At 33.8% G+C, this 22364-nt stretch overlaps 1 protein-coding gene across 1 annotated transcript in view; it reads left to right on the top strand.

The window, feature by feature from the left end:
* Positions 1 to 22364, top strand: part of LOC111000131 (unconventional myosin-XV) — a 77032-nt gene that overhangs the window by 33417 nt on the left and 21251 nt on the right. Inside the window, exons 16-24 of the mRNA XM_022269485.2 lie at positions 131 to 265; positions 633 to 898; positions 1003 to 1499; positions 1647 to 1802; positions 1941 to 3919; positions 4278 to 4429; positions 4953 to 5193; positions 5721 to 5896; positions 20779 to 21104. Of these exons, the coding sequence (XP_022125177.2) occupies positions 131 to 265; positions 633 to 898; positions 1003 to 1499; positions 1647 to 1802; positions 1941 to 3919; positions 4278 to 4429; positions 4953 to 5193; positions 5721 to 5896; positions 20779 to 21104 (3928 nt within the window). The remainder of the gene's footprint in view (positions 1 to 130; positions 266 to 632; positions 899 to 1002; positions 1500 to 1646; positions 1803 to 1940; positions 3920 to 4277; positions 4430 to 4952; positions 5194 to 5720; positions 5897 to 20778; positions 21105 to 22364) is intronic.

The raw sequence follows: 22364 nt of genomic DNA, 5'->3' as shown, positions 1-22364 counted from the left end.
AACAGTTCATGTTTATTTTTGGTCACTTAAAATGCACCCAAAATTAGACAATCAATTATTTACGTGCTTGACGGTCTTTGATGATACTGGAATTATAGCTTAGTTATTATATGTACTTTTTTATTTATAGATCGTGTAGAGAAAGTATGTGTAGAGGCGTGGACAACATGTGAGCGCGCGGCAGCCAACGCCCTTGCGGCAGCGGGTGTAGCCCACGATGCAACCGGTTGGTCAGTCACCATGGAACACAATGGTCAACTTACTGGTGAGATACTATTTCAGTTAAATAAATATTTAGTTAGTTATTTGTTAGTTTAGTTAAAAAATATTGTACTATAATTTTGTGAACTAGTCCAGCTTTCATACTGTAGTAGATGATAAATCATTTGTTTAAGCAATTGAATAATTACGTAACGTGTTAGATTAGCATATAGGTTTTTATAGTGAAGAAATATAAACATAAAGCATATCGTTTAGGCTGTACAAACATAAATTTAGTATTTTCTTCTAATTTTATGGCACGATTAAAAAAAAGTAAATTATTTCAGAACTTTCAAAACAAGCTGTACAAAGTAGGCAATCTATTACCCAAAGATAGCATTAAGGTATTAATATGTAAAAAAATTGTTCAGAATGGGCAGGGTGCGAATACGTACTGGACGCAGTGGGTGAGATGGAGACATTTTCCTCCCTCTGTGCTGGTCGTTCCTCTCCCCTACGAGCGAATACGCCATCTACCCCACCACCCTCGCACGTCCTAACGCATGCCCACACGCTGACACGCACGCGTACGCCTGAATCGCCGCGTGAACGTACGCTTACAGTCCCGCGTCAGACGCCACCAGCACCACCTCCGAGGGCTTCTTCTATTGATACCGAGAGGCAACACAGACCACAAGTAAGTTTTTAATTAAATTGCATTTGTTACACTTAACAATAATTATAAATATCTATTTAGAACGCGGTCATTAATCAACTTATTAATTCATTTATATTTAACAGGTGCCACCACCGGAGCCTCCAAAATCTCGTTCACCAAGTATCCAAAGGATCCTCCAAGAATCTATTGAAGAGAATATTTCCGAATATAACTGGAAAATGGAAGAACCGCGCAAACATAATGAATATTCCAGAAAAGTATCCCATGATATTCTGTCACGGGAATCAGCGCTTAATGAACGTTACTTTGAACAACAGTCTGATAAAGTCCGCAGTAGATCCCTTGACAATTTATTAGGAGATAACCCGGTTCCTCCGCCATCGAAGCTAATAGATTTAGGGTTGTCGCAATCACGGTTAAACGACAGATACCATTCAGTGGAGAGACTGGGGGGAGCTCCGAGTGTTGCAAGTAGTAAAGGAGGAGATGACTATGGAACAGGCTCGCGTGTGTTGCCCTCCCGGTATATTAAATCGCAATATGCAGGAAAAAGAGCGCCCGCTGGTTCGCAGTCGAGTCGTGCGTATATTGAAAAGAGTTCGGAGTTTGGCGGTGTGCGGTTAGTATATACATTTTTTCACTACTTAAATTCCAATAATCCTGCACGGAACTGCCTCTAGCTTGTAATATATATGAAGCGGAACATTATTCTTGCAGATTGTGATGATTGAAGTGTTATTTAAATTTAATAATTGAATTTAAACAGATCATCAGCAATGTCGGACACATCAGAAGCGCCGAGCTTAGCGTCTCACGTGCGTCGAGTCCGCGTGCCCAGTCAGGCGTCGGATGTTGATCAATTCCTCGACGACCTCTTCTCGCCCGTACTTGACCCTAACATTGATGAACTGTCGGATGCCAGGTTAGTATTTTTTCTATAAATTATTATTAGCATTTTTCGCTAGGTTAAAACATTTTAGTTTTTTATATGCAATATATTGTTGAAAGCGTCATGAAAGTTTATTTAAAATAGTTGTGGTAAAATAACAATTTGTTATAGATCACTTGCTGCAAGCATCAAAGGTGGAAAGGACTACGACAATTTCATAGATAACATTCTGAATTGTTCCTATAATGAGCAATTGGAAATTCTAAATTCAGAAGAAAAGCTAGAGCGGGCCATAAAAGGTGGAGGAAAGGAAGATAAACAACCGAGCAGAAAAGAATCTAATGTAGATTCTGTTGACGATTACATAACCAATCTTTTCGATCCAATATTCTTAAATGATAGTTTAAAAAGACTCAATGATGGAGAAAGTTTATCTGGTGCTATTAAAGGCGGTGGAGCCACACCAAGATCTGCTTCGGCAAATACGTCAGCCCTCAGTTACGGATCAATCTCCATGCCCCCTTCAATGCCATCAATGCCGGCCACTCCTGAAGCGTTAGCCGCGGCACTTGGTCTTCACCTTCCGCCACCGGGAACGGTAGATATTAATGCGTATCATCAAAATTTGCAAAGGGCATTCCTTCAAAATGCGATGGCTCAAAATTTGCAGATACAACAACAACTGCTCGCTCAAAATCAGGCATTACAATCATTGCTTGCTGGACAAGTGGTAGAATCTGAATCAACTCCGACATCGCCAGTTCGGTCTTCTACTGTTGTGCATGCTCAAGTACATTCGCCACCGAGGAATTCAATGAAAATGAGGCGTGAATCAAATGAAAGCGGATCTGGTGGAGCTCCTCCACCCCCACCACCGCCCATGCCACCTCCACTACATGAAATGGACCCCTCCGAAGCTCGACCATTCTTGGACCCTTACGGACGAGCCAAAACAGTTCGAATTGGAAAATGGAGATGGCCACCGCCTAAAGATGCAGTTCCACAAGATACCACTCAAGATTTTACTAAATTCAAAATGCGACAGATTCAGAGAAGACATACCCCACAAGCACAGACTAATGGAGAGCATCATCCTGAGCCACCGAGAGGTAGATCCAGATCAGAAGCATCACCAAGCATTGAGTGGGAAGAATTTGAAGTTGACGGACCACCACCCTCCAACAGAGAACCACCGTCACAAAGAACGGCCAGACGTAGCTTTGAAATTGGTGCACAAAGACCATCGCCAGGCAGTGTTGGAAAATTAAAGCTCAGCTCTGAAATGCGACAGAGGTTGGAACGGGTTACCGCTAACCATTCAGTTCGAAGCTCGTCTTCAGCTGCAGAATCACCTAGAACTGTTAACAAATTAGAAGATACTAGGAAATTAATGCTAGAAAGGCAGTTAGGGGGTGGAGCTCGGTGGGATGCTCCACCACCTCCATTACCCCCAGCTCCTCCTGGCCCAGCCCCCCCTCCACCCAAATCACCCCCATCGCCACCTGATAAGCCAGCCCCACCACCGCCATCGGTGACAGACACGTCCTCGACATTTGCGCAATTAAGGCGCGACAGAGATACATTTGGCGTTCATCAGAACAGGGAAGTGGACGATCGTCATAACTTCTTAGCCAATTGGAACTCACGTAGAAAAGATGACAACGAATCGCAAGCAGACGATCTAGCAGCACGGTTCTTAACAGCAGATCGACGAGAAAAACGTCGTGATGACTGGGGCGATGAGTCGGAGACTAGAAGTTACGATGATAAAGGTCGTGATGAGTGGGACTCAGAAATTGGTGATAGAAGTAGAAACCATGATAACTTCTCGGGACGAGATGCATCAGAGATATACGAAATGTCACCAATGCGAACGGAAAGAAAGGGTGACACATTCGATCGTGGTATGTTTGATGATTTTGAACGGTTTGATGGTAGGAAAAATTCACGTGACATGCTCATGGGTAGATCAAGAGAAAGTCCGAGAAGAGATGTTATGTTTCCACCAGATAATGGGGACACGTTAAAACGCCATGATCGACCCACATTTAAAACTCACATGGCTCAGAAGGAGAGAGACCGAAAACTAGAAGCCGAGAGAAGACAGTCCGTATCAACACATGTTACAGACAAAACTGAACATCTAGAAAGTAAGTAATAACTTCATATATGTTCTAAAACAATATTGTACTTAAAGTTCTAGAAATAACGTTTCCACCCCAATTTTCTGTAATTATACAAATAATTAGCAGTTGTATAATTTACTTAAAGGTGAGTCTTACATTTTAGGCATAAGCCCAAGATTTGTTTGTCTCGTGATAATTTGAAATTTCATATAGTAGGTTGTCAGCCATCTGTGCCTGCCACTTGCTCCCGGGTTTTTGGGTGTAGGGCATACAAACTTCCTCGATTTTCTACAATGTTGGGGTTGAGCAGGATGAAGCTAACTAACTAATAGTAAATTAATAAACTTAAAATCCAAAATAATAATTATCATACTTTGTCTAGATATACCAGCTCCAGCTGCCTTTCTGCCAGCATCCGATCGCAGTTTTCTTACCTACCATCGAGTGCCGTGGAAGTTGCGCGTGCGCAAAGAAGTATTTTCACCATTGGAAACGTATAGCGACCCTGCCATATTAGATTTATTATATGCCCAGGTTAGTTTTGTTAGTGTATGTACAGGTTAACAACATCACTTCGTTGGAATCTATACGTAAATTCAAATACGTAAAGTTGTAACAATCAAAGGTTTACATATATTCGTTTAACAATTTATTTAATTTCCTTTAGTTATTAGAAATCATTTATAACTTTTTTAAACTGCTGTAGCTTTTTATTTGCGAACTTTCCAAGGCATATTTTCAATTGTAGTAACATAAAATAAATTAAGCTAAGAATCTTTCCTCCAAATTAAATTTTGTTCCCCATGGAGTAGAGATTCTTGGACCGTGGGGTTAGCGCACTGGCGCTAATAATTAAAGATTGAAATGGTCGATAGTACCATGCCGGAGATTTCATCACTCTACAAATAAGTTTTACTGATGTAATACTGCGACTGTTTAAATTATTTTTAATTTTCTATTAATCAATTTTGTATTATTGTTTAAGCACTATTTTCTCCTTATGTATAAAAAATAATAATTTTATTTTCCTTTAATAAACAAAGTCATACCCTTGTAGATCGTAAGCGACATAACATCGACATTACCATCTCTACGCATCAGTACAGCTGAACGGAGAGCTGGCAACACTTGGTTACGATCTCAAAATGGGCCAGTAAGGGCAGCTTCTAAACGTCAGGCTGTTGAAATGGCTCGAGAATGGCCTTTCTACTTTGCCAGATTATATTCTGCCAGAATACAGCCAGGAGAGAATGCGGTGCTAGCTGTGTCACATAGTGGAGTATCTATTGGAGTTAAAGGTGAATGGAGTCATCATAAATATATTGATAAATTATATTAAATGAAATAAATGTTATGTATTAATAGATTTAGAAATTTATATTCAATTAAAAAAAACTGTATCCTTAAAAGTGGCGCTTTTAGGCCCGGGCCTCAGATTTTTGAATCTGAAGGCCATCAGCCTTCTGTGCCTAACACACGTCAACTTTTTAGAGAATCTTTATTTGCTGAAAAATAATAATTTTACACCGTGACAATACAACCTTTTAGGTACTGATTTCGGTTTGTGATCTTTTTTTTTTCTAATAAGTAAGGTGATCAGTCTTCTATGCCTGCCCCAGGGGCCACCACTCTTTCTCGGCTTTTGTGATACATATTAAAACCATTTGTCGATTATTTAATATGGTGACACATATTGTCCACATATAACTATTCCACACTACACAAATCTCTTGCCCAGTAGACCATGATTGACACTCTGCTATTTATTTTAGGTTTTTCTTAATTTATGACATCGCTGTTCTTAAAATATAAACCTCATACACAGGTCCCGGCGGTCTCATAGTACGTCGGTCCTTATCGTTTTCGGGTCTACGCGCATCGTCGCCTGCACCTGGTACTTTGCAGTTGACACCTTCGCACGACGCCCCGATCACTCTGCACGTCCCTCTCGCACACAGCGCACACTCACTCATCGCTGAATTCGCGCTTCAGTACTCACAGGTTAGTTGAAATTATAATTTCAGTTTTGCTAAAGATGAAACTGAGACTGAGTTATCCTATTCTATTACCGACTACCGTATAACTATGTTAGAGGTAAGTGTTTGTAATAATCAGAATACTTGTCGAAATATGTATACTAGTGATTATACAAGTTCTAAGCGGCTTAATTGATATTCTTCGCGATTTATAATACGTTAAACTAAAACATGTTTATCCCAAAAAGGAGACTACCTATTTTTGATTCCTTTTTTTCAATTACTTGATTCATTAGACTCGCAGACCCCAATAAGATTTCATAAATAATTTGGCAATGATATTACTTTACATAACCTTTATATACTGAATAGCATCCTACATTCCACAAACACATAATACATACAAACTTAAGTTCATATAATGACTAAAGTTCAAATCTTTGTCAATATTCATAGACACTTTCTTATGAAATGTGTAACTTCCTACTTCCTTTGACATATGTATTTAAATTATGCAACATAGATTTAGTCTGACCTCGATTGGTGATCTCAAGATGATATTAAAATATTACCTAACACAGATTTTAAATTGATTTTAGAAACGTTGGCATTTTAGTTTCAAAAATATTTTACATTTTCTTTAGTTTAGTGAGTGTTTTAAGCCCCGTTTTACAGCGAACGACATATTATATGGAACCATTATACCATAACGATTACAACATTATAACATAACCATATTGTAAAATCGATATTCGTTCTTCAAGGCCAACAAATAAAAAAAAAATTATACAAGATTAATAATATTAAAATTGCCATTCTATATAATACATTTCACAAACAAACACCTCTTTTTCGAAACATTTCTGAAATTACCACAAGCGGTTCAACGATCTCAGCAATGCGATTATCTAGTAATTGATACAGTTATAATCGCGTAAATCTCTGCAACAACGGTCAACTTCAAGCTTGAAATTTTTATTAATACAATTTCTACTTACAATAAGCTGTTTTATGTACACTATGAAGAATGTGAAATGAAAACGATGGCGCTTTTCTTAAAAGAGGGGTTGACTAAAATGTTTCTCGATTTATCTACAAGTGAGATAGTATTAGGGCCTGTTTCACAATGTATGGATAAAGTTCCAAATAGCTATGCAACACATAAATTATTCGAAAGATAAAAGTTCCAAATAAGATACTTCGAATTTCATGACGTATAGCGCATCACAGTCGTGAAACGCAAAAATACTATTTATCATACCAATAAGTAACAAATAGCTTATTTGGAATTTATCCGGACATTGTGAAACAGGCCCTTAGTCTATCAGAGACACGCAACTTGATCCGTCCTTCTTTTTGACGAATCATAATAGAAACATAAGCATTATCAAAGCCTCAATTAGTTGTGATAAGAGCGAAGACCTTAAAACCTCAAAAATTTCTTTTTTGGGGTTTTAAATTATGAGGCGCAGATTATACGATTTCACTGCAGTTCAAACCTTTTATGTTTTTAATGTATATATTGACTTCTACGCAATTGGAATTGATAATAAAGGGCATTACTTGTGAGAAACATTGTTTCCAAAGGATGGCTAAGTCACTGTATTTATTTAAAACAAAACATTTGTAATATTGATATGGTCACTATAAGACGATATTAGATAAGCTTATTCGTAATAATTAAGACAGAAGTTCCTTAAGGAACTGAAAAAATTAACCCACTTGGATTTTATAATATATATCTCACATCTTTTTACCAAAAAAAAAACGTTACGAGATTTGTTTTTTTTTTCAAGTTTTTTTATCTAAGGCATCTTTGTCCAATTACAGTTACAGCATATTCACTATTCAGTGTTATATATGCGTTTTATATTTATATTACATCTAGTTTTAGATATAAAGGAGTTTACATACAAAAAAAGAGTACCCAGAGTTTTATACGCCGGCTTTTTCTCTCGGCCTGTACCCTTTGTCTTCTTTGCCGATGAGTAAGGATGCCTACAGATTCAAATTTAATGACGTGGAATAAGTGATCTCGTATCTTATGTTCAGACAAATTATGTGACATACAATATAAAACCAATTAAATATAGAAGTGAAATTCGACCTTGTCAATATAAGATATATAAGTAATAAGCAGAAAAGCTATTAAAGATCAGTATCTCTCCCGTTAGAGTCCGTTAGTGACCGTTTCGTCGTTACGAGTTACGACTCATCCACTTACAACTATTTCCTTGTCACAACTGTCCCAAGTTTTACTTTTCTCATACATTCTTTAATCAAAAACATAATTTTGTCTTACTTAATGAATCTATACTGCTACTATAATTCCATATTTATAATATTGTAGTTTATTTACGAATAATACATTGAATGCCAAGTCCTGATTCTAAATACAGCAGTATCGGATTGCTTCGAACAGATTGCTATATTTTGTGTGCTTTATTTTTTCGTTTCTTGGATTTAAATAAGGAAGTAAGTTTTGGTAAGTACGCCAGCCATAATGGCCACAGATTCAAAACTTTTAAATGTATTTTTCTAATCTTATAAGCTAATCTTAACTAATCTTACTAGCGGCCAACCCCGGCTGTTTTTACGATATATTTTTTTAATTTGTAGATATTGAGATGTGTTTTAATAATGTGGAACATTTTATTCTATCATCAGTAATTTCCACAGCGAATGCGATGAAAGATATTTTATAGGCATTTTTACACATTGGGAAACATTATTTTAGTTTTAATAAAGCACCTTATTTCTTTTTCTTGCTATAAAAATAGCCTATATTTTTTAAAATCGTTCCAGTACTTTTTGAGCAAATGTCTTACAAAATACTTACATACAAATCTTTCCTCTTTATTATTTTTTTCTTTAATAGATAACTATGAATTATACTATTGAATACTGTATATTTTATATTAAACCAAAGTAATTATTGATAATAAACGAAATTTGCCCCACTTTCCAATAATTTGTACGCTTAACGGATTATTTTATATTCTTTGTACATATGTTCTTAAACATTTCTAACTTAACCTATTTGCGTATTACATAAAAACAATAAACAAAGCGTAAATCATAAATTGAAACCGGACTTAATCGTATAATACTTTCACCGCTAAATTGGATCATTTTGATAAGATTTCACAGCCATATGTAAGTACAAATGTTTTTGCATTTTATGCGTGTATTTTAAATTAGGCGCTTCAGAATTTAAATTGACGATGAGCTTCATACCTATTTGAATAAAGATGAGAACTTTAATTTCCCCTGTTTTTAATAGTTCTTTAAATGGGTTTTAAATGTACTCTTCTTCTTCACTCATAATAAAATTCAAAGCCTAACCTATTAAAAAACTTTTTGGATTTTGACACACCGGAGTTGTGACCCGCGATAATGTTAGACTTCTGTTCCTTAGAGGTTTAAGATCGATTTTATACCTTATTTAAAAATATCTTGTTTTTAAAAGCGAATCAAACATACTAATTAACTTTACTAATGATTGAGAGAATTCTGTTAATAGCCCATTGTTAAAATACTTTTATGGTTTCTCACAATTTAAATAGCAATGTTTTGCTGAAATTGGTTAGTAAAAAAATAATTTAGTTTAATCTAAAAACCAGTGCGTTATATTTATATATGTTATACAAAGAATAATAAGTGTAATCCATTGACATATGTAAATAATAAAAATTACGTCCGGTCAAACAATCTAAGCGCGAACCTGTCAACTATACCTGCGCATGCGCAGTCACCCGGCGACCGCGCCTGCGCGCGCACCATGCACCGACCTCGCTTTAACACTGCGATGCGCGATAATTGGCGGCAATTGCAACGCGAGTTTGACGACGATGTCATCAAACGTGCACCTAGTTTGGATTCCCTCATCAACTCCTCAGAAGCATCCAGCCTTGATGCCTCAGCGGACGATTCAGACTCAGGAGCCGATACACGAGATCCGGAACCCAGGAGGAAAAAATGCCCGCAAAGTTATTCGTCCTCATCCAGTGGTCATATGGAAACAATTCATGAGGAGACAACCGAGCCGAAAGTGTCTGTGAAAGCAATTCTAGCAAGATTCGAGAATTTAACGGAAAAAACTGATTTTCTTCAGGTATTTAACTGACCTAGCAGATTTTAATTATTTAATTTTCTATTCAGACAAACGTCTTTGGTAATTGATATAATATTATTGAACGAGATTTAAAGAAGCGTGATTTATCCATATAATATTAAAATTCGTGACGCAAATATTACGCAAAAAACGAGGTCGCAAACTGTTACAAAAACTTTTATAAATGATTGAAACCAATGAATATATTTGAAACATTATATCATATATGATAATATATTTAATAGTTGAGCCGCCTTCATAGCTGACACCTAAAATCTTAACTTAAAAGTTAGAAACTCATAAAAATATTTGCTTCTTGTCTCCTACAATTCTGACCATGAATTAATACGTAAAAACACTAATGAAAGGGCAATCAACTCTTTATTGTTAACGTTACTAAGCTTTCACAGCGATATTTTGTGTTTTTGATAAACTCATTAGATTTCCTTGATTTTCAGGCATAAATTGCAACAACTAAATACGCAAGCAAATGACCAAATTTACGAATAATATAATTTGTTTTGTGGATAATCAATATGTATGTAATAAATATTAGACACAATTTCAATACTTATTAATAATTCTTTGACACCCCGAGCTGCAACCGCCATTGCATTTTACGCCAAATGAAATTCATGCTTTAGACATTAATTCCGTCATGGTTAAATTCTTAACCATGAAATAACTTTTCCTTAATTAACGATGAGAAATCGAGCCTAAAAATTACTATTAACGCCGATTTAAATAGCAATAAATTTAGACCGTTCCTTTGTTAAGGTACAACTTTATTAGCACTTCTTTGCATAAAGAAATAAAATACGTTAATAAATCTAAAGGCGCAGTGCAACACACAATCTTATCGCTTATAAGCGATTAAGAGAGTTAAAATTAAGACGTAGTGCCAATCGTATACGTTGAAACCATAGTCATAAAAACATTACCAATATTGGCGTATGTATGTATGTACATTTTGTGGACTACAACAAACGCAGATCTAGGTAGAAGGATAAGAAATATATAATCGATATTTGGATATTTAAAAGATGTTATAACTTTAATATAATTGCGATGAAAATTATGAAATCATCCATCGATGTGTGTTCTTGTATTTTAAAGTTAAGTCCTATTAATAGTGTGATAAACTTTTCACGATTATTAAAAAGGGTCGTTTTATGATAATAACAAAAAATATCAAACAGTTGTTATAACACCTGTTTTAACGGCAATCGAGGTTTTAGGGCTAATTCACATTCACCCTCATTTTACTTAAAGGGGCCTTCTTTACAATGGCCTCGTAGAAAGTACTGAATATTATGATTACATAGTCGTTACGTAGAGATATATATGTATGAATGATATTGTAGATAACAATTTTTCAAACAGTTTTAATAAGCAAAAATTAATTTTGTACAAATGCTGACCAATATTAGAACGTTACTATCAGAATTCATTAATACAACGAAACTAATTATAATGTATGTCAACGCATACAAACGTATAATTCTCCGAATCAATATGTTGCATAATAATATCACAAAATACATTTCCCATCTCACTCATTTCCAAGAGTTTCTCAACAATGGATAAAGGAAGCTATTTCTTAATAAAAACACGTAAAGCAACATAAACAATGTGTAGTGAAAGTGTATCTAAATATTCATGTCATCATTTTAAAATTACTTTATTTAATTAGCTGAGCTCAGCTAGCTTTAACTGTCATATATTTAGATTATAGATTATTTTTACACCTTTTTAATACGATATGGCTGTGTTATAAACACCAAACTGTCATTGATTATTCAACATTTATGTAGTGGACTCAAAATAGTTTACAAAACTTCGAATATAGGTTTACTTAGCGCCTCTTACGGAAATTTTTGCCGCGCACCACCGCTCGGTGTCACCAGCTTCTGTATTTCCGAACCAATTCGACTTACACCTAAACCCATTAACCTATCTCAATCTGTTTTTGACCTTACCATTTTTACTGATAAAAGTGTGCCAATAACCAATCGACTAATAATAGCCATCTTTCGATACCAGCTATCCATGGTAGGTTGGATGTGGATAGACCTTTGTATGAAAATGACAGTTCAACGGTGACAATATCCTATCTAAAGATGTAAACTTACACACATTTTTTAAATAATCGAAAAGCTATTTGATATTTTTTAAACATAGAAATGTTTATTTTAATATTATTTGTCCCAATTCTTTAAAGCCACCTAAGAGCCTTTTGGGGGGTGAATATAACTTACAGCAGGAGAGCCTTCTTCCCATTTGTTACGCCAATACTGTACTCTTAACTAAATGTTCTAAACTCGCGGTTACTTAAAAAAAACTAATTAACATCTCCATAAACCTCTGCTCTCTCGCTAATAAAGACATTTTGACCGAAGGCGAATGAGTTTAGATAAACAGTGAAAGTATTGTTTTAGTTTTAATGAATGGCTGTGTTAAATATTTTTTTTTTGCCTGTAATTTGCTCTATGGTATTACTGTAGGCACGTAAGTCTAGCGCTGGCCGATACGTGGAGGGGATTACTGCGCATGTGTACTGTGGTGCGGGGGCCGGAATGCGACTGGAGAGCCAATCGACGCTCTTCATTCCGCTAGCCCCCCTCAGGTACCTTATTTTTTACTTCTGCGCAATAACGGTCAGCGCTAGAGTTTCATGCCGCTACTAATACCTATAACTAATGGAATTAGGAACGTATAACCTATGTGTAGCCTCGTGACAATTGCGTGGTTAGCAGAGCGCGCTTCCCTTTCCTACTGCGCGTGACCACTCAACATTGACGTCATCGCGTGTGAAAATTTAACGGATTGCATACTTATTTTGCTCCTCATTTGGGAAAGGGTTGCAGCATTATTTATCGTTATATATAAAAACTATTTAATTATGAAATACAGTTTGTTAAACCTTAACCCATAATGGGGCAAACAGATTTCAACAGAAATCGAAACTAGAGTTAAGCGCGTGTTATCCGCTGTGCCTTCAGAGGTTTTTAGTAGTTCTATAGAAATACAACGGGATATAAGTTTATCAGTTGTTTTAGTAATTGATGTGGACCTGCAAAAAATTATATAGTCACGTTGCAGATTTAGCATAAAACAACGCAAACGTAGACAGAATGAAAAACCAGTGATTTTTTTTTAGTTTACCAAGAAATACTTTGAGATGAAGCACAAATTAATAATAAAGTTAATTTGTATTGTATGCTCCATTGTATAGGGCTTTTGAATAGATACGGCACAAATGATTTTGATGTGTATGTTAACAATAAAGTCGTGCGCGCCGAACTGTAAATCCTGTCAGATCATTGTGTATACTTATATATTTATACCCATTCGGAATAATATTTTAATTTTTAAAGAATATTTGTATGAGTATTGTCTGTATTTCCAGGTTAGGTTTCACGTGCTATTGATGACGTTTACGGACTATTATCGTTCTATTTGTTGAAAATATTAATTTTTGGTAAATACTGTCATAATATTGATAATTAAAACTCAACTCGACTCAAAGTTTACTAAATAGAACAAAACATGTTTCTACTGGGTCACACTTCTTTGTAACAATCTTTATTTTACAAAGAATTATTATTTACGAGTAATTTTAGTTGCTTTTTTGTTAGTTGAAGGAAAGTAGATGCCCCTACGCACTATGTCGGCTGAATCAGAGCGTGCCCACTTTCCAGACACCATCCACAGGTGGACTGGCCAATTATGACCACTTTCATCACACACACTAGTTATTGCACCCTTTCCAATGCAATGGTCTGTGAATCCAATTAACTTACGTAAAAATCTATTGAATTACTCTAATGGGGAATAGATTAGTGCTGCCAAATCGGTATGTAACATTGTTTAAATTATAGTTGTAAGAGTCACTGGAAAGCTAAATTTGTAGGTATGTTAAAAGTGGAAAGAAAATTCTAGAAGCTTAAGTAAATTTTTCTTGAATCATGAAATCAGAATTTTGCAAATACATAGAACAAATCTTTATTCGACAGTATATTTTATTTATTCTCTCAAACATCGCACATGTACATAAGTGTACATTCATAACTGTATATGTTTACCTATATAAATAAAGATATTTTTGAGTTTTGAGTTTTGTAAAAATGAGGAAAATCAAATACTTATGAAAATATGTTTTAAAAATGATATATACACGGCATACAAATCCATGCAACTTATTAAAGTATAGCATATCTACTCAAACTACTTAATGAAGCCCGGACGTGGTTTATATTATTTCCTTAAGGTATATCCGTGTTCTTATATCAAATGCATTTATATTCGCATTTCTTAAAAATGTCTACAAGGCAAACGACTTAATTATAACTAGCCGTTATAGTAAATCTTATAAACAAGGCGCGACGTTTTCCGTTATAGTTTTCCCTACGTTTATTTACGAACTGTCCATATGTTTAAGATTCTGATATGTTGTCGTTTTTTTTCATTGAGTTTCTTTAATCAATTGCTTTAGTAATATCAGTATTTTCTGGTAATTAAGCTATCGTTAATTAAATTGAATATGTGCGTAATTTTTTAAAAAGGGTGGATATAGAAAAAATAGATATTGTATTTATAATTTGAAAATGTCGCGGTCGCCACTGATTCTGTACAGTTATGTCATGTTCCGGTGAGTGACAGCTAATCGATAAATGCTTAGACTACTATTAAGTGGTCATCATCATCATTTTTTACCTGTGATGTTATGGACACAATGTTTCTTGTGTAATCTGTGGTACCATTCTGTCGTTTGGAAATGTGGCTACTATGAAATAACACTAATAATAATGAAGCGTTTATTAAAAAAATACTTTTACCGTTAACTTAATAAAAACCTTATATATAAACTAGATTTAAATACATTCTATGTCAATTCGTCCTTATTAAGATCTCGTTGACATTCAAATAGCTTATTTTTTATTCGTTAATTATTTTTTTATGTATCAAAAGTGTTTGTAAACCTTTAAATTTAAACTTATAGATTACCAACACGCAATAGGATGAAAATTGTCATTGAATATTTCACTCTCATCTTAAAGTAGGTAGTTAAGATGAAAGTAGAATATTAGAGTGATTGAGAGTATTCTTAACATTCGTCAAGTACATGTTAAATTACTGACAGTAAGAACATATAGACGGTATATACAATTATATAGTATATTCTATTCATATTCGTGCTTTCCTAAAGTATACAGAGAATAAATACAGAGCGTTTTTAAGTTTTCCATACAAAAGTGTATCGTCACTCTTCTATTATATTTGTTTGGACTTAGGTCTCAGTTCTTCTCGTCTCGTCCCGTTTGACGCCCTAGATTTGAAAACGGAATAAATTATATTTAAACACAGAACATCACAAGTAGATAAAAATGAAGATAATAAAAATCGAATGTGACAATAAACATGTATACAATCTTTATTTATGAACGGTTCCTATGGCACTTTATTTGTTTAATAAGTACATAAATAAAGTGGTACATACTATGATGTGTATTTATTATTTAATTTAATCATATTCATTGATAAATCTATCAACGTGCCTTTACTACATAAAATAACTTCTCCTTAAACGTTTGTTAAAACTTTAAAAAAATGAGTGAGGTAGGTTTTTAAATAAATATGAAAGCTGTATCACAGATGTTATGAATAAATAAAATTACAATAAAGACATGCATTTTATGTTGACGGATTGTAACATATAACGGATATACATATATATACATATAATATAACGGATCGTGAAAGTGTATCAGCGAGTGCAGTTAATGATAGGAAGCATCCACGGCTCACGCTTGACCGATTTCATGCAAATATAGGCTTTTAGGTTCATGCTGGCTACTGCTAATATGAAAATTACTACTGAGCGGAAGTTATATGAACAGCTTTATGTATGTAAAGGAAACCACATAACCAATACTTCATAGATATTGTATGTAATGAATAAAACTACAATGTGTTGCTGAAATAAATTTATATTTTAATTCAAACACTAATAATTAACCGAATCGAAAACGAAATATAAATAAACTAATGAATATTTTACCTGAAATAATTATTGAAATCTAATTCTGAATTAAAATCCGAAACTTTCTAATAAAAATTATTGTGAAAAATAAATATAACAAGCCAAAAATCTGCGAACGCGTATGTTACACACTCTCAATATTACAATTAAATAAAACGTTATTTTTGACACAATATGACCGATAGTAACAATCTAAAATAAATATTATTATTTCTCTACATATATTCACATATGTAGTGTTTAGTAAACAAAAGAAGTTTTGAAAAACACTGGTAGCAATTTGAATGAATGTTTTGTGTAACGATTACAACTGGTAATTGTGATAAGAGGCTGTGTTCTATAAAAAGTGTACTTTTATGTATATTTTTCTTCAATAGACACGAAATCATTCTTCTTTCGTGGTTACAGTTTGGTAACTTTTTTCAAATTGAAGTAAATTAATATATTAAAATCTAACATGAATTAGTTTGTTTTAAAATAATTCACGATAAACAATTAAAAATCAAATTTTAACATTCCGTTAGCTACCATTCATGAAATTTTCCATATGAATAAAAAAACTGTATCAATCATAATTTAACAGATGTTTTTTATAGTAACCCACTGAAATGCGTAACCATGGGCTGCGAGGACTGTCCTTTTTGGGTGTCTATCCTATAAACAAGATATTCGCCTGCCAGACAAACGTCAAAGTCAAAAATATTTTGGAATTTATCTGTAGGAAATAGATAGTCTCTTTGTAAATATTTTAATCTATTACTTTTAAATGTTGTATTTTTTTTCTATGTATGTGAATTGTTCTGTATAGTGGCCGCATTGGAGTAATCTGTAATGGTAGCGTTTTTTGTTTAAAATAAAAAGTCTGTAGACTATTACGTTGGTTATCTAGAAAATTCCAAAAACGGGACAATACTAATTTACCCAACCACTCATTCAACAGCAGCGACTCAATCCGCCACTACTTGTGTTGTGACAATGCCACAGATAAAAAAAATATTCCGTTCTTGAGTAGTAAACTCAACAACTGTAAACGATAGTTCACATTTCCCGGAGTTGTCTATGCGTTTCTTAGAGCTGTGACAACCGGTCAGCATGTCCGTGCTACTAAACTATATTTAACGTTGATTTGTTGTTAATGTATAGTTATGATCACGACTTGTATATTGCTTTTGCACATAGTTCTAGAATAGTAATTTATTTTTTATCAAACTCTGTCGTCGTCGCTTTGTAAACACCTCACTATATCTATAACTCTTTGGGTGTGATTCTTAATGTATTTTGAAATTAATTCAACCGACCCTTGGAACTCCTACATTTGTAACAAACTTTTTATGATATAATGATAACACACATTTGAACTTATTATCGTGAAGTTCACAAAGGATACCACATATCTGTGAAACGCACGCATACATTTTTGCTTTATTCTCGAACGTACTGCGTATAGAAGATCAACTTTGTTTATGTTAACTTTATATACATATTATAAATATGCCAACTTTCATATATCTTGATTGAATTTATCATAAACACGAAGCGGTAATTAAAAATTCAGCTACTTATCGGAGCGACAAAATGAGAATGCATTAATATTTATTAAAAATTATTTGCGATGCGCCTCGATCGAGTGCATAACGTCGCTGCACTTCGTTCGTGCAACGCGAAATACATAATCCTTATAATTTTTTTTTATTTAAAAATGTGTTGAGTGTGATTTGTGATTTTGTGAAAATGGAGAATTTATATGGTGTGATACGAACATTGAGTAGGAAAGCGTTAAAAAAGAAACCCCCTCAGGTATTATACAAATCCAAATTCTTTATATACGTATGTCTTTACTGAGAAATCACGGACAGTAATTTATTTACTGTTATATATATTATTATAAAGGATATTTAACATAAGAAAGTGTCCAATGTCTGTTCTTGTGTTCTATACTATACATAAATATATAATATTTTTCAAATTTATTTTAAAATAGTCTTAGAATAAAAAAATCGCTGATTAAGACTATAACTGACACTAAAATTTGCAACAATAATTTCTGCATAACCGAAATAATTTGACTTCTGAATTTGATTTGAGTCCTTCAAGGAGAGAAGAGAAGAGCGTACCAATTCTTAAAAATTGATGGTAACACTCTTGGCAATATAACTGTCTGTCTTTCACTTAACTGTTACGTTCAATGAGCTTCATAAAATTCACTCATTATCAGTCATTGAATGTTATTATTATGTTAGTCAATTAAACATTGCATTGTTGACCCAATAGCTGCACAAAAAAAGTGTTAGCCGTAATAACTCATATCTCTACACAATCAATCATTTACAGTGTACTCGTCCCTTACATAATGTAACTATTTAAAAACTAGTGTAGCCGGTACGTTGGACTAACGATTACAGGGACGGCGGCATTGTGGTGCGGTATTTGAGGCCCCTCAGATGAACTTTAGAAAGTTATTTTCCTGTGTGAATAAATTATTTTGGATTGTGGATAACCATGGCATGTTTTTAATAAATCGTTTCATTTACAGCACTGTTCTTATATATATTTATTATAGTATTTGGTACTTCAGTTCAGTTTAGTCAATATTTATATTTTTTTTGTGAAAGTATATTTTCAACAGGATACTAAAGAATGTTTTAAGTACAAAAACACACACATGTAATGCTAGAGTCATACAACGCTAAACTAAAATATACTTAGTAAAAAAGTAACAGTAATATTATATATGGTAAAATTTACGTAGTACACATTATTGTTATAAATATATAAATCGTATGGTTTTTTAAGCATACTTAAATATGCATGGAAGCGCTAAGTTAAGATACGATGAGTAAAACATTACTTAAATGTTACAATTATGTATATAAAAATAACTTTAAGGCTAGCTAGTTTAAATAGAAACGAGGCTCCACATGATCGGGGCCCCACGCGTATTCAAGCCGTCTGCAATGCCGCGCATCGCGTGCGCATATCTCGTTAATAATAATTACACTCCTTACTAAAACTGATTCTTTTAGATCTATATGCACTATTTCTTTACAAAGATACGTATATTGTTTTTCATAAAATACAGTTATAGAAGACGAATGAACTATTTTATTGGAAAATTTATATTACCAATGTCGTTCTACTTTCATACATTTATTAACACTTCGTTGAACGTATACAGAAATACAGTACAGTTAAAATAATTAAATAAAAATGAGGGGCAAATGGTGGCTGGTGGCCTTATCGCTGTAGAGTGATATCTTTCAGGCAGCCACTATAGATAAATCAAAATAAACTTTTCGCAATTTGGCGAGGAAAAGTTATCACCATTGAGGATACGCTGCCACAGAGTTTTATTAATTTATTTTACTAGTATTTAACAGCGTTAGCCTTGAGTTATTGATAAGTATTTATTATAGTTTCTAAATAATAATAATAAATCTTAGCTATAGCTTTATTATAGATGCAATTAATAAAATAAAATAAAAATAGCCTACACTACACTAAACTAAACTAAGTCCGTATCATTATGTTTTACACTAGTACTCGATGGTATCAAGGCCTCAATTCTTCCACTTGTCTCTATTCCTCGCGATAATTTTTCAATTCTGGCCCATTCTTCCATTTCAAGACCCATCTTCCATCACAATAATATTATCAGATGTTTATTCATTTTTCGCCACTAAATAGTAACTATTGGCTTAACATTAGTTATACGTGAGAGTTTAAACTTTGCAACATAGAGATTGACATGTTCATAATTCGTTCACGCTTTCTCGAGCGATCTGCATATTTCTTGCTACACAGCATGTGTTGGTACAAGAAATCGCCTATTAATCATTTTTAGTAACTATATATATATATATATATATATTTACAATAACGTAAGAGACATTAAATGTATTAAGATTAATGCTCTTGGTGATATGTTCACGGGATATCATTAAATAAATAAAAATGTCATACTTTGAGATGCATAGGACCAGATAGCTACTGTTTACTACATAGGCGAGTTTTTGCCTCTTACCCTAGTTAGATAAATTTCCTCCTGTTTAAGCAGTTTTATAAAGGTTTGCCCGTGAGGCAATTATTTCAGGGTATTTGTATATTTTTGAGAAATAAAAATGAAAAAGTATCCACGGATTATAGTCCAAAGTCAATATTATATAAATAAATCAGTTCATCTAAAAAGCAAGTAGGTGATCAGCATTTTGACACGCGCTGACGATTTTTCGGTTTAATATAAGCCGGTTCCATCACGATGATTTCCTTCACCATTCAAGGGCATCTTAATTGTGCTCATAAATGAATGTTCATCGGTGCACAGCTGGGGATCGAACCTACGACTTCAGGGATGAGAGTCGCACGCTGAAGCCACTAGGGCAACACTGCTCATAATACAAATGTCCCCGTAGAATGTACTTGTTGACTTCAAATACTCAAATTATACAAAAACATGCCTACAGGATAATACGCTAATAAATTCTATGACGTTCGCATGCCTGTTTTTATATGGCTGATTGTATTTTTATATACAACTAGCGGACTAGGCCAGGCGTTGCTGTGGCTAAGGTTTTTGCAATTACATAGTAGTAAGATAAATCAATCTGAATGTGCCTGTGATTCTTTGCAAATAAACGATTTACTGCTAGAAGTATTTATCATTGTTTTTTTTCGTTTTTATCCAGATTCAACAATACTACCAATGTAATTAATATACAAGTGAAATGTAAAAAAATATTATTTTTCTTTACAGATACAACCAAAACCTACCACAAATGGCACGACCAACGTCAAAGACAGGCTACCAGAGCGAGAGACACGTGAACGTGAGATTAGGGAGTCCCGAGAATCCCGCGAGTCCAGAGAATCCAGAGAGTCCAGAGAGTCACGAGAATTAAGGGAAGCGCGAGAAATCAGAACTGCCCGAGAGAGTCGGGAAGAGGAGTTAGATAGAAGAACGAGCCCACCGCGAGAGAGGGAAAGAGAAAGGGAGATACTCGAGGAAAGAAGAGAACAGCAACACGATGGCAGACACCCACTGCTGCAGTTTGCAGTTGATCATTTTAGACAGAGCCCTGAGTAAGTACTAAATTATCTAAATATCTTTGAGGTTCGAGTTGTTTTAAATATTTACATTTGATGTACCCAAATTAGTAAAGGCTTGCTTTTAAATCGATTGAATGCAAATTGTAGAGGATTTTGGGTGATGTAAATTTTCTCTAAGAAAAATATTTTCTGTTACATATGTAATATGAAATTTATTTAGAAGCGTAAATTACCTACATATTTCGTACCAAAGACCATCGTCACATGCACAAATGTTTACGTGATACATTCCCGTATAATATTCCCGAAGAATATTCTCGTATGTTCTTTGAATATCAAAGGTACATAAAAACCTCTTTGCGCATCTCGACCTTTTGCAATAAAGCATTCCTCGATATCAATGTTAATATCAAAAATGTTTTTAATATTTATTATCACAATCAAATATACACAGTATTTGCAATTTTCTTAACCTGCCTGTGTAGGTTAATTTGTATTAATAATAAAATAATTAAAACAAATTTAAAAAGTTTGGTCTCTAGGCCAGTGTACCTTTATCTAAAATAATTATTTACTTAATAAGTGTAATTAACCGTATACTTATATAAATTGAATATTCAAGTGTTTACGTAAACTTTCTCAGAACCGTCTTCTGCTATTCCATCGCAATATTCCATTTCCTTAAAAATAGATATTTTTTAACATTAAAGTTCATTCGACTCGCAATTAATGCAAGATAATATCAAAATACGTAATACATACAAACAATGGATTATAAAGTCTGTAATAACGCGTGAGTTTGTTCCACATTACATTAAGAAATTTAGATTGCGGATTTATAATTACAAAAAAAATACTATTAAAATCTTATTTTGCTATAAAGCCAACAAAATGATAATTATCAACTAATTATGTATGATTTATAAAAACCGCTATTAGACCGCTGTTGGAGAGTTATGACAGAGATCGCATTTTAGTAATCTGTGATATTTTTAATCCATGTCAACCACAGAATATCTATCTAATACATATATGTAGAAAGACTAATTGCTGTTCGTTTGTCTCACTAAAACTTGTTTTGACATAGAATATGTATTTTATATGAAGTTCAGCGAGTAGTTTATAAAAAAACTATCAATGAAACAGATATAGAAATATGACACCCAGAAAAGGTTGTACTATTGATCTTAAATGGCTATAATAAACATTTTCTGTTAAAGAACTTTTCAATGACATATTGTCATCAAAACTGTGTCGACTTTGTATTGTTCCCAAGGAAAATCGTGGGTGTCG

This window comes from Pieris rapae, chromosome 10 (genome assembly GCF_905147795.1).
Source record: "Pieris rapae chromosome 10, ilPieRapa1.1, whole genome shotgun sequence".
Taxonomy (NCBI): Eukaryota; Metazoa; Arthropoda; class Insecta; order Lepidoptera; family Pieridae; genus Pieris; species Pieris rapae.
This window is presented reverse-complemented; position numbering and strand designations above follow the sequence as displayed.